The sequence below is a fragment of the Protomyctophum parallelum genome (assembly GCF_964188405.1).
Source record: "Protomyctophum parallelum genome assembly, chromosome: 10".
NCBI lineage: Eukaryota > Metazoa > Chordata > Actinopteri > Myctophiformes > Myctophidae > Protomyctophum > Protomyctophum parallelum.
The window spans coordinates 37,665,318-37,678,790 of NC_139704.1; the positions used below are offsets into that span (position 1 = coordinate 37,665,318).

Consider the following 13,473-nt stretch of genomic DNA (forward strand, 5'->3'; position numbering starts at 1 on the left):
AGGAATTGTCCTGCTCCGAACGGACACACGCACTAAGTTTAATAAACTCTTCGTGACAGTGAATCACTGCTGTGGACGAATTGGAATACACACCAGGCTCCGCTTTAACTTCTCCTCAGAAGTCAGACGAACTTACTTGAAGAGTTTCTTCCAGAGGAAACCGGGCACTTTGAATCCCTCGTCAAACTCTGCGTCGCTGTCCTCCGTCTCCTCTTCGCCTCGTTCTCTCTTGTCCTCGCGCTCTCTAATACGCTGTCTCCTCCATCTCCTGGAAGATAACGTACGGAGGAGATGGTCATGTTGCAGCCCTCGCGCCCGTTTCTGTTCAATCTTGTTCCACACACATTCTGGACTGGTTTAGTTGTTCTGTGTGTGTTTAGTTGTTCTGTCGGAACCAAGCCTTTGATGTTTATCTAGGGCTGTAATCATTGATAATTTTCATAGCGATTATCCTACCGATTTGTTGACTAATAAGTAGCTTGTAATAGTGGCAGCATGGGGCAGGTGTAAGGACAGAGCATTGTCTATTCCCAGTGAACTACAGTAAAAAGAAGTGACGGGCGCCAATATATTAAAGTCTAACACACACACACACACACACACACACACACACACACACACACTACAGGGTCCGATAACAGCGTGGCTTCCATGTGGATCTTGGACGTCAAGTTTTAAAAAGTTAAAAAATAATATATATCCTGGCATTTACTTTGTTGGCCTAATGGCAGTCTGAATAAGACAGTTGCCACTTAATCAGTCCAGTGGTTTGTGTGATTAGCCACGGACAGACACACAGACCCTCTTCCAGATAAGAGGGCTCAGCCCGTAGGAGCATGGCGTGAAAACACGAAATAGGTGTTAATGTAAAGAAGAGCAGTTTTAATAGAGCAAGAGAGAGAGAGAGAGAGAGAGAGAGAGAGAGAGGGGGCAGTTAGAGTTACAGTCGTCACACAGCAAATGAAGATTGATACAGACAATTAGTACAGGGAGCTCCCCAGAAAGGTGCGGAGTGGAGGATAAGAATCCATCTTCATTTGGGTCTGGTCCTGTCACCCTGCCATGAAAACTGGTCCTTTAGCTGGGCCTGGGAGACCACACTCTCTAATTAAGTCAAGACTAAGCATTGGTTCAGTTAATTACACTTTTCTTCCCTCTCTCTCTCTCTCTCTCTCTCTCTCTCTTTCACACACTGACACAACCCTGCCTACAACTACAATACCACCACCCCCCACTAATAATATGATTTGCTTGTCTAAGCTGGCGTCACCGTCCAAACCCTGTCAATGCCGTCAAATTGACATTCCATCGCAGCAGTGCAGAGAGAAAAGGACACATGCCAACACCATTTATTTGGCGGCTATAAATATGAAATCTCATTAGGGCTGCTCTTCCATTAATTTGAGCATTACAGTGAGTGAGTGTATAAAGCCATGTGCGGGAGGATAATTAGGGCAGTGTGAGAGCAGAGCGAGTGGGAGAGAATTTGCTTAGTCAAGAAACAGCTGCCAATCTCATCTGGGATTAACGCTCCCCCCCCTGCTCCCATGGAACCCAACAGTAACCAACTGGTTTCCTCTCTACAGAGAACAACGGTAAAATAGAATACCAAAACTGCAATTACAAATATGTTGCTCCCTAGTTACCGGCTAAATTTGGTACTCAGCGAGATCATGCGTGGCTATGGCTATGTCCTTTCTTTAAACTTTCTCTCTCCCCCATTTTGGGCATCATTATAATAGCCGTCAATTTGCAACCCATGTTTTCCTATGTATTTTGGTTTCACTTATGACGTGCTTTCTTATTTTCTATCAATCTGCTGATATATGTTTTGAGGTATTATTTCATATTCATGATATGGCTGTGGTGCATGTTATTGCTGCGAGTCTGGCAATGATTGGAAAACCCTGCTTACGACTCACCTATCAGACTAGCCTGATTGAGTGATTGGCACTCACAATGTTTGTGCTGCACCTGGGCAGTGTGGCTCTGTCAGTCCAGGCAGGGTGAATGTGAACTGGAGGAGCGGTTGGATTATTTCCCCAAGTCTTGCCGAATTAGTTTCTATTGGATCTTATTGGATGAAGATTACCTTTATTTCCATTGTGGATTACTACATTTCCAGGATTAAAGCTTTCGGTTTGTGACCCGACATTGCGGAAGAGTTCAAGGGGTGGTAAGAGGAACCTTACCATACTCACTGCATAGACTTCTGCAATATGCTTTCTTTTGGACATTTGAGTTTAGTTTATGGACGGTGCCAGGACACTAATTCATTTACTGTAAACCTTTTGATGCTATTTTTGTTTAAGTGAATATTTTGTTGTTTGAAGCTATATTTTGCTTTGCCGTTTAATACATTTCAGCTAAACTTATTTACTGATTGTATTCTGAACTGGGCATACCTATTCACACGCACCTCGACAGTGGGCGCAGGGCCTAATAAAGCAATCATGGAAGGAGGTAGGGCCCGCACACCATTCTTTTGGAAAAGGATTACTTTATTGAAAGAACTACGTCTGGATCCTAGTGGATCTTCATCAGGTCAGTAGGTATACTGACCCTACCTCCTTCCATGTATTCTGAACTGACCCACCACCTCCCTCATTTGATATCATTGGTGCTTCAATTATTATTGTTGCAACCATTATAAGTTGTTCAAATGGCAGATTTACAAGCTCACAACAGCAGCGCTTGTAGCCCCTCTCGGGACCCTACATAAAGCTTTTCTGAAATTTTGATGAGTTTTATGTTGGGTCCCTGGTCAGACCTATATTTTCGTATGGAAATTCCAGTACGCGGAAGTAGAAATTCTCTCTAAAATAGGATCTGCGCCAAGTGACGGCATTTTTTTACTTGAGTTATTCTGAATTCGGGAACTTTACGTACCTATACATCCCGCTGCGAATATCTCCTGTGGCGCGGAAGCCGTTAAGTATTTTTAATCCATGTTTGACCGATTTGGTCGCTTTATTTCTTCTTGTTTGTTTACCGTTTATTGTACCGCCTCCCGGTGTGCGGTTGGCTTGTGCGGCTACGTCCCTACGTCTGATCTGCTGTGTCATAGCACATAGTACAATGAGGTGTCAATAAACAAGGAAGGAAGAGAAGAATCCAAGCGTCCAAATCGGGCAAACATATATTAAAAATACTTAACGGCTTCGCCGTTCGGATTCGCAGCGGGATGTATGGGTACTTATACTTTACATATTCAGAAAGCCTCACACTGAAAAATATCGTCAAAGAGCGCGGGGAGCCGCTAAACATGTTGTTTATGTTTAAAAATGGGTGCGTACCAGGTGGCATGGTAGTAGTGCAACAGGACCCAATGCTATCTGGGTCGTCAAAATGTCAGAAACTTCAGTAGCATTTGGGTTCTGCTTGGAGGGCTACAGCGCTTGTAGATCGGCTATTTCCGCTATTCGCCCTACGATGAAGAATATAATGCTTAAGTGGTCAAGTACCATTAAGTATAAATTATAAAATTGTATTTACAGTAAAGAATCACACCTGTGTGAACCGAGTGGTGCAACTCCCCTCTCTCTCCCCCCTCCTCTCTCCTCCACCCCCCCTCCTCCTCTCTCTCTCTCTCTCTCTCTCATTAGCAGGCAACAGTGCAGCACTGTCTCTCTCTCTCTGTTTCTGGCAAACAGCGCCCCTACTGGTACTCATTATGGTTCTCATACATACATGAACACATAGGTGAACACATAGGGCGGACACGGACATTGCTGTTCCTTGGAGTGGTTGCACCACTCAAAAACATGTCTTGAGGGAGGGCGAGTTCCAAAAGTGGCCTTTGTTACCACATCATAAAACCACTTTAAAAAGTGGTATACCACTTTTAAAAAGTGGTATATACCACTTTTAAAAAGTGGTATATACCACGTTTTGTAGAGTGGTATACCAAAGACTACTTTTGGAGCTCACCCCTTATGATTTATTTTACATCAATATCTGCAAAAGAAAAATGTAAAGGAGACTTCTACAACATCACTTAAAAACGCGTGTAACTCTTAGACAGGGTCAGTCTTTGTATCAAAAAGTGCTTTCAATCAAACTACAATTATGAAGTAATAAACAGACGAATAACAGACGAATATTAACAGACGAATATTCCGGAAGTGCATTATTCGTCTATGGGACCCGGCGACTACCGGCGATAGCAGGCGACCGGGCGATGGTCGAAAAGTGGGCGGGGCAGCGTCGCCCGAAAAGATACAAATACTTCATCTTTTTGGGGCGATGGCGGGCGATTGGACGATGTGTCTGCCGATGCTCGCCCGCTGGTAAAACGTACCGTTATAGTACACATGACCCGGCTTTTAAAACCGTAAGTAAAAGTAAGGACCTCTCACCTTATTCTTTGTTTGTAGGAATTCAAATCTCCATCATCTATGGATTTTTTCTCTTTTTTCCCTTTCTTCCCAGAATCCCCCCCCTCTTCCTCAGAACTGTCGGGGCAGTATTCCTCCTCGCTGTCCTTCCTCTTCTTCGGTTTCCTCCGCCCTTTCCCTGCGCTCGGCCTCTTACGGGGCTTCATCTCATACTCCTCATCTTCATCGTTTCCCCCAAAGATCTCCTCGATGTCTTCTCTGGCCTGTCGGTCCGGATCGAAGCCCTCGTCGCTGGGCAGATACTCGGAGCCTTCTTCGCTGTCCGTCTCCTCCCCCTCGGCACGGGGCCTTTTCCGGGGTTTCGGTGGACGCGGCTCGGCCCTGGGCCGGGCCTTGGGCTGGGCCTTCAGGGCGGTTATCTGGAGCTTGTGCAAGCGTTTTCGCAGCTTCTTGTCCTTGGGCGAGGCGAGGAGTGCTCCGTTGCTCTTTTTCTTGCCCTCCCCCGCCTCGGGGCACTTTTTCTTCTTCTTCTGCGGCGTCTGCTTCTTCCTGTCCGTGGCCAACTTGGCCTGGTCCGTCAGGTACTGGTCGAAGGCGGAGTTCTCCATCAGCATCGTGGCTTTCCGGGGCTCCTTCTTCTTCTCCTCCTTCTGAGGGATCCGCGTCCCAAACGGAGTCATGTGGCCCGTGCGTATAAGCTCCTCCCACTCCGTCTCCTGTGATGGCATGAGCATGCTGCCCAGCGTGGACGGGCCCGGTTCTAGCAGAACAAACACATGGCACACACAGGGTTAACCCACTTAGGCCTGACATCGAAATTAAAAAATAAAAAATCTTCTACATCCTCCAGTTTTCTGAAATAAATATTTTCACGATTTTTCAAAAATAGCAGACCTACAAGCTCGTAGCGTGCCACTCGGTGGCCGCTATGAGCTTGTAGATCTGCTATTTTTCAATAGCTAAATTATAACAATGTTTTAAAACACCAAAAGGGGTTCCCTTTGTCATACAACCGCGTCACTCACCCATTGTCACCCCTCAAATATAAAATCCTAGCACAAAGCCTAGTTATTTATGGTTTGTTACACGACGAATAAAACAAAAATCAGGCTTTGTGCGGGTGCCAAATTGGGCCCAAAACAACCAAGAACTGTGACGTCTGAGCTAAAGGAAGGATGAACTTTACATGGAGGCGAGGCACAACATGCAGCACAAGACAGGTCCTGATGGATGTCCCACTTGGGACGAAGAGGATTAAGTAGTAGTGGGACTGTATCTTTACTATTGTGAAGTTGTAATTCCCGGGGAAATCGAAAGCCAACATCTTGAACCACTAGCCTAAAAGGGGACGTCCCCCTTGCCCGGGGGGAGATATTAGGCTTTTGGTCATCTCTGGGCCCACTATACTGCTACACTCGCCTATCTTTTGACCTCCCCCCAATCCGGGTCACGGCATCAATGATAAGCCCGAGAATCGAGCCTAAAGATATCATTAGGTTTTTGGTCATCGGGCAGAGGCTCTGAGCCACTACTGACTGCTCCACAGTGTGACTTATGGAGGTTCATCAGTGACGTGGGGGGGGCTGACACTCAGTGTTTTTGGGAGCAAATTTCTATTTTAGTTTTAGTCGTCTCTTGAATAGTTTTCACTTAGTTTTAGTCACATTTTATGTCAAATTTAATGTCAAACGATTTTAGTCGACTAAATCTACAGTTGATTTAGTCGACTAAAATGTGTTTTGACAGGCCTTGATGTCGTTGTAATGACATATTTTACACTTTGGTTGCATGCTGAAAATAGCAGATCTACAATCTCGCAACGCGTTGCGCTGTGAGATTGTATATCTGCTATTTTCAGCATGCAACCCAGCATAAAACTGGATCTCTTGTCCACTAGTCCCTTCCTAACATTTTAGTCTAGTTTTTATTTGTTGACGAAATTGTCAGTATATTTAGTCTCAGTTATAGTCATCATACATTCGTTTTTATTTCGTTTTAGTCAGTGAAAAAAGGTATTTGACGAAAAAAAAATCGTCTTAGTTTTAGTCGACGAAAACAACACTGCTGACACTCACCTTCCTCCTCCCCATCATCCTCTGGCTCTGCTAGGAGCTCGGCCTCGACCGTCGTGCATAGTCTCCGCTGTTTAGCCCGGATCTTCTTCAGCTGATTCTCCTGTACGGATAAGGTGTATAATAAGCTCATCAGAAATGGTCTCATGGCATTGTTGTTCTAGCCCATTTTGACCTGAGATCAGATTCAAAAAAATGTCTGAAAATTACAGTTTTCTGAAAAAGCTATGTTTCTATGTCAGTGGTTCTTCGATTGATCTAAAATATTTTTCAATAGCTAAAGCATAACATAATGCTAACACCAAAAGGGGTTTCATTGGAGAAAAACATCTTTATGTTATCACCTCTGTCCACTGCGTCAGAGAGAACCATCACTAGTGTCATTGCATCACGACATACTCCCTATATTGCATGGATCCCGAACATTGCTAACAAACTTTTAAACTACACGTTGTACATGCTAAAAGAATAAAAAAAACTAACAATTGCATGGCCTGTATAATAAGTGTTATCACAACCTATTTTTGTTGACAGGACTATATGCAGTACAAAACTATATGTAAAGCTAGAAGAGTTGAGTAGAGCGGAGTAGAGTAGAGCCGGTACTGTACAGTGGCAAAGCTTCATTAGTGGGACATCACTATTAAAGTACAGTTAGACTGGCACATTCCCTCACAATGGTCCTGATTCTTCAACGCGCTTCCGCTTATATATTGACGTGACGCTAGCGGAAAGGCATTTACGTGGATTTCCCATGGCCGTGAACTTGACGCTGACTTTGGTTGGTCGGAAATTCCGCTAAATCCTCCGCCACCTCTTTAGGTGGCGGAGAAATTTGCGGAAGCATACACTTGTGTATAGATTTATTCAGAAGGCTTTAGTCTTCATGCTGAATCAATAAATTGTTCCCAAATCTCAGATAAAATATGTAGGCATGTGTCCCCAACATATTGGTCGATCAGCACATAAAGAAATTATAGCCTATATAACAAGTAAGACGCGCAAACGCGGGAAGCGAACGCAGCTCGTGTGTGTGTGTGTGTGTGTGTGTGTTTGTGTGTGCTACAGCTGCGCCCTGTGTGTGTGTGTGTGTGTGCTACAGCTGCGCCCTCTGGTGGCGGGCGGGTGGTGTCACAGCGGGACAGACACACAGACATGAGCAGCAGGGTCTCATAGTAAGTGGCTCACTGCGTTCGCAATAAAAGCTGAGTGAACTTGTATGCCTAAATGCATGCATTCTAGGCAAGTTATAGCCTAGAGTCCCATACAGAAACTGCCCCTGCAGTGCAAGCCCGACACCTTTTTATTTATTTATTAGGATATTACTATAGCATGCGCGATTGCGCTTCTCACTTGACAGCTTTCTACTCACAGCGCAACGCGCTGTGAGCTTGTAGATCGGCTCTCGCGCATGTTAAAAAACAAACTCACAATTATAATAAGAACATAGGCTTATCTGCATTCTGCACTGTACGAATCCAACATTGTTTAGTGTAGTAATGCCTGCAGTAGACGGCAGGCCTATTGAAATTGTTTTGTTACGGAGCTCCTTGAGTCAGTTGACGGTCGGTGTGTGTGTGTGTGTGTGTGTGTGTGTGTGTGTGTGTGTGTGCAGGGTGTGTGTAGTGTGTGTGTGCGTGTGGGGGGGGGGGCAGACAGCAGCGTGCTGCCGATCCGATTTACATTGGAAAATGAATAGGGCTATATAGCCCTATATAAAAAATAGAAGACCACATTAGCCTAATGAATGGCATCAGCGTGTTTGAAAGTCTGCCAGTCATATCAGTTTTAAGCCAGCTCACCTCCACTCGCGCTTGTTCACAAACATGACGGACAGACTTTATAATAATGTATATTGATATTGATCACATGCATGGATGCCACACACAGAATAGTTTAACTCACTGGATAAACTCACTGGATTATAATTTCTTCAGACAAGAGGATCCCAGGCCTACGAGGTAGGCCTATAATATATTTACTTATGAATGTATGGGCTACTGTTCTTTATCGCGCAACAGTGTCGAGGGCCCATGCAGCCCCCCTCCCTCTCTCGTCTCTCTCTCTCTCTCTCTCTCGCTCTCTCTGAAAAGACGACTTTTGCATTGACATATCCGATATTTTAAATATCGGATATGTTTTACCTCTGCAAAGGTGTGAGTGAGCACCCGCCTTGGTCCCGAACTTAATTAAATAAATTATAATTATATTGCTTCAGCGGAGCACGCACCGTAAGCTTGGATATAGCAGTGACCGCGGCTGTGATCTCAGACAAACTGCTGTCTGCTGAGTCATGCTTGAAGCCTTTTATGGTCGATATGGGGCGTGGATCAATGCAGATGAGGTTGTCGGTTGCTTTTCCGATCACTTTGCACCTGCTGCTTTCAGTATGACATACACCTGCGATACACCAGCGCACCTGTGGTACACACCCCTCTCTGAATAACACGTCATCTCAACGTAGCTTGATCGGACGGATAAATACGATATCTGTTTCCGTCACCGTTACACTCTGGCGCATTTCGTTTTTGAAGAATCAGGACCAATGTGAATGCAGCCACATGTAGTACCTTATTCTCCCTCTGTCGCATGACGGCATCCAGCTTCCTGCTGATGTCTTTGCTGGAGGCGGCGTAGGGTCTCAGCTGCTCTATGATCTTGTTGATGTGTTTTAGAGCTGTGGTAACGGACCTGAAAACACGCACAGTCGGCAATGATTTTTTTCCCCCAGGGTTTTTCGTGACTGAAGACTGTTCCCCCCCCCCCCCCCTCCTGTTCTTTTCAGTCGAGTTTATTTGCTGATGCATTGTCTGAATTTACTACCAAATGTTGCAACAACTTTTCACTTTTTGAGGTATGCCCAGCTTTGTGTCTCTGTGTACCCCATAGTGATTTTGATTGACTGAGCACAGAATGTGATGATGTATCATTATAAGAGCACACCTCACTTCACACGAGTGTGATTCTTTTTTTTTTTATGGCTCAGTGGAATTTTACACAAATGGCAGTATCTGCAGGAGACTATTGATTCAGCCTCCCCAAAATTGCAGTAAACTAAAAAAACTTACATTCCTGGAGGGACTAAAGAATCTTGCACTTAACCCTGATCAATGCAGTATGGGCATCATCCGTCATCTGAAGTGAAGTGCATGTAGGAAGTTTAAAAGGCTTACTGCATTCTAGTCTTTTTCTAGTATGAGTTTCCCTTACCGAACATCGTCCCTAACGGAGCGGTATTCCTTCTCGGCCTCGGCCTTGGCCTTGGCGTCGCTGGCCTCCTGGATGGCCTGGTCCACCTGCTGCAGCACCCCCTGCTCCAGGACGTCCTGGTCGTACACGGCCACCCCCAGGCCCTGCAGCTCTGCTGCCCCGGAGCTGGCACATGCTGCCTGGATACGCTGCCGGTTGATCTGCACCAGGGAGCCAGGCCGCTTGCCACCTGATGGTTGCACGTTCACGAGGCATTAACAACAAACGGCACGCATTCAATCTGATTCATCACAAAGTCTTCAGTGTTAATTTCTCTTTGTTCACTGAATGCGTTCTAAGCACCTCCCCCTGTATATTCAAGTTTCTGGCACTGATATTATCCTTGTAAGGAATGTGTATACCTTCATCTGTTTATTTTAAAAGGGACCCTGGCTACTAAGACAAATATGACTTAAAACATTATACTTGCCCTCTATAATTAAAATAATAAAAACACCTTAAATATTGTATTTCTTTCATAAAAAGAGAATGGAACTGCTTCCGTCGCAAGGTGATGATGTCATATGTCCGTGTGTGGAACCAGGGGTTCTCAACGTTTTTGGCCGGGGACCCGCGGAGATGCTTTGGCAGTGTCTCGGGACCCCCAATATAAATTGGGGGCTACAATAACCTTAATAATAGAGACAATACAACATAAATAAATACTGAAACTAGATATAATCATTAGGGAAGGTGTATGTATGTACTATGTACTATGTATGTAAGTATGTATGTATGTATGTAAACTCTTCATTTCCATTTTCCAGCCATTGCATTCATTTGCAAAAAAGAAAAATTGAAAATAATTTGGGGACCCCCCAAATGTTTTGTCCATGTTTGTTTTGTCTGATAAATTATAATTACGTCATCAAAGATGTATAGCGCCCGTCACTTCACATGGGTGTGATTTCTTTTTAACTATTCCTTCCACATAATCCTGATAATCAGCCTGCAAATTAGCCAGCTCTTCTGTGTATTTCATCTCAAATCGATCATCCTATGATCAGAAAGAAACTAAATCATTGCCAAGTTAAACACTAAACTGTCTGGGTCTAACATTGCGCTGCCACTCATTCCACAGGTTTCTACTCCACATTTACCAGTCTCATCCAGTAGAGAGCCCGCCTACTGTATGCGGTAATTTGCACAAACACACATACACGCTCCGTTTCCGTATCCGATGTAGACCCAAACTGGATAAGCAACAAAGTGAAATGATCCCAGTCTAGCATGGGTCTACTGTACTACTACTGTACTAACTCCTGCGTTTGTAAAGGAAAGCAGTGTAAATTATTAACACAAGAAGGAAATAACTAATCGAAAAATGAAGGTCGACATGTTCATTGGAAGGACAATCTGGTGAGTCACCAGAAGCAATAAGTCATGGATTTTGTGTGTGTGGTGTGGGAGGAGGAGGAGGAGGAGGGGGGTTATCTCAAGCAACTTATAAACTGTTTGGGGTCGGTGCACATAAGCCAGATGTGAAAATGACCCCAAAACGGTAGTGTTTTAAGGTGAAATTCCCCGGCTTTAAATGATAAATGTCCATAGTCAATATCATTAACAGTTTCCGTGCTTTGAATGGATTACTCCAGGTTAATGTCGCTGCCATATCGGACATACGCGACTTTTGTTTTATGTGTTTAATCCGCCGCAATGTAAAAAATAAATAGAAAATCCTTCATCGCCGCGGAGAAAGAGAGTAGATGCATCTGTTTGGATGATGAAACCGGAAATCGTCACATGCTGTGGGCTGCTAGGGCTTCTGGGAAATTGAGGCCAATGCAAACGAATGGGATTCAACGCCTCATGGAGGAGGCTCCTGTGCTGCGTCTTCCGGGTGTACCAAGATGGCGGGTGGTCCGGCCGTTCATAACAAACGGGGGAAGCTTTTTTCGCTCGATTTTCGCGGATTAAAAGCCCAAATAATTCAGCGTATGCTCTAAAGGTAATACAACAATCTCGGCAGTGAAGGGGGGTTGATTAAAAGTCTGGTAAATCGTTTTCCGCAGTCAAACTGTTAACACAGAGTGTACAATATGTAACTAAATGGAGCCCTTTACGGGTTACAAGTGTACACTCAGAGCAAAACTAAAACAATACTTTCCCCCCAAGTGAGAGTTGTCACAGACATGACTTAATTACCTTCCCCAGGGGGTCCAGTGTTTTCGGGGTACACTGCAGCGGCAGCCTCGGGGTTGGTGTCAGCCTCCTGGCTGGTTCCAGAGCCTCTGGTGGTCCCATCCTCCTCCTCCTCCTCCTCCTCCGACCCCCCAGGGGCGAGAGAACCAGCACTCTCTGGACTGGACAGCGACGAGGTCGTCTGCTCCCCTCTGGCGCCATCTACTGGCATGATTGATGACGCAACTGCAGCACAGCACAACAAAAGCAGCAGGTCTGGTCAAAACGAACCTCGGAGACCACAGGCGTTTTGTTTACGTCAAAACACTCGTAACGTTAAATGCTCAATGTAACGCTACTCAAACTGACTAAATGTATACGAGTTGCAGAAACACGACTTAATAGGCTGCCCTTGTTTAGCCTGAGAGAGACAGGACAATTTCAATTCACTCAAGTTGTGTGAGAGACTGAGTTTGCAAATGACAGTCAGCCAAGCTGCCAGCTTAACGTTATTAAATAATGCAAATCTTAAATATTTCCTACTAGACATTCTTCAAAAAAATGTATTGTGTTGTGCTTATAAGCATGGTTCACCATTCATCACAGCACCTGCTTTGTTTACGTGGCTAGGCTAGCCCTGCTAACAGTTAGCCAGGGGGGCTATTGGGCTAAGCTAGAATAACATTTACCCCCTGACTGACTGTAGTCAGTTTCAGTAAACATGCAAGTGAAACTATCTATCTGAAGGATGGAAAAGACTTACAAAACAAATCACTTACAAAACGTTCAGTTACACAAAACCAATGGCTTCTTAATAAGAAAATACATGTTTTTTTTGCTGCCAAGCGACTCCTTTCTCCTTTTTTACAGGCTGCAGATCCGGTGTAGACTAGAGGGAACCAGCGGATACGTAGCCTCGGTCCCAGGCTTACTTATCTGCGAAAAGAAAAGGCGGATACGGGAAGAGATAGCGTTTGTGTGGCTGGCTGACTGCTCGTACATGAGGCGGGCTTTACACCGGATGGCACTGCCATTCGGAATAGAAACTGGACCTGCTCAGTTCAGAGTCAGACCACCAGATGGCGCCCTTTAACCACTTTCAGTAGCCGACCTACTAAACTAACAGAATCATGGATGCTAATTAATGTACTATGACCCGGTAGCAAGACCAATCGCCCTTGGCGAGTGGTCTTGGCGAGTGGTCTTGGCGAGTCGCCAAAAAGTGAAGACAACTCGCCAAAAAGTGAAGTGAAGACTCCCCTTTGGCGAGAAGTCTTCACTTTTTGGCTAGTGTTTTCTTCACTTTCAGCAACTGCAGCCTTTGCTAGCTACTGTGCTAAAGCAACAAAAATAACAGCCGCAAACCAAAACAAACCAGGGTTGCCACATATCGTGGATGTGAGAGTGAAACAAGCAACAAGGCCAGTTCAAAGTATAGATAAATCAGAAATGGTCCGAAAATTTGTATTAAACTTGTCTTAAAATAATTAATTATAGTGCTGACTGTCAAACTTAGAGCAGTGGAACTCAAACATTTCCATGTCAATGGAACAATGGAGAGAGAGCAAATGGTATAAAATGGGCCTATTAGGCCCATTTTGCATTAAATGCAGTTCAAACTGGGTATTATATTGTCTGCAATGCAGAATACTTTACTTTACTACAAGAATATAACACAAGAGTCAAATGTACGG

At 44.7% G+C, this 13,473-nt stretch overlaps 1 protein-coding gene across 1 annotated transcript in view; it reads right to left on the reverse strand.

Annotated features, from left to right (window-relative positions):
• The window catches only part of ercc6 (excision repair cross-complementation group 6), a gene marked incomplete at its 5' end in the record, with an annotated part of 31,410 nt that extends 19,399 nt beyond the window's left edge, over positions 1-12,011 (reverse strand). Inside the window, 6 exons of the mRNA XM_083775256.1 lie at positions 137-268; positions 4,359-5,097; positions 6,413-6,512; positions 8,980-9,100; positions 9,620-9,848; positions 11,804-12,011. Of these exons, the coding sequence (XP_083631382.1) occupies positions 137-268; positions 4,359-5,097; positions 6,413-6,512; positions 8,980-9,100; positions 9,620-9,848; positions 11,804-12,011 (1,529 nt within the window). The remainder of the gene's footprint in view (positions 1-136; positions 269-4,358; positions 5,098-6,412; positions 6,513-8,979; positions 9,101-9,619; positions 9,849-11,803) is intronic.
• Between the last annotated feature and the right edge of the window lie 1,462 nt (positions 12,012-13,473).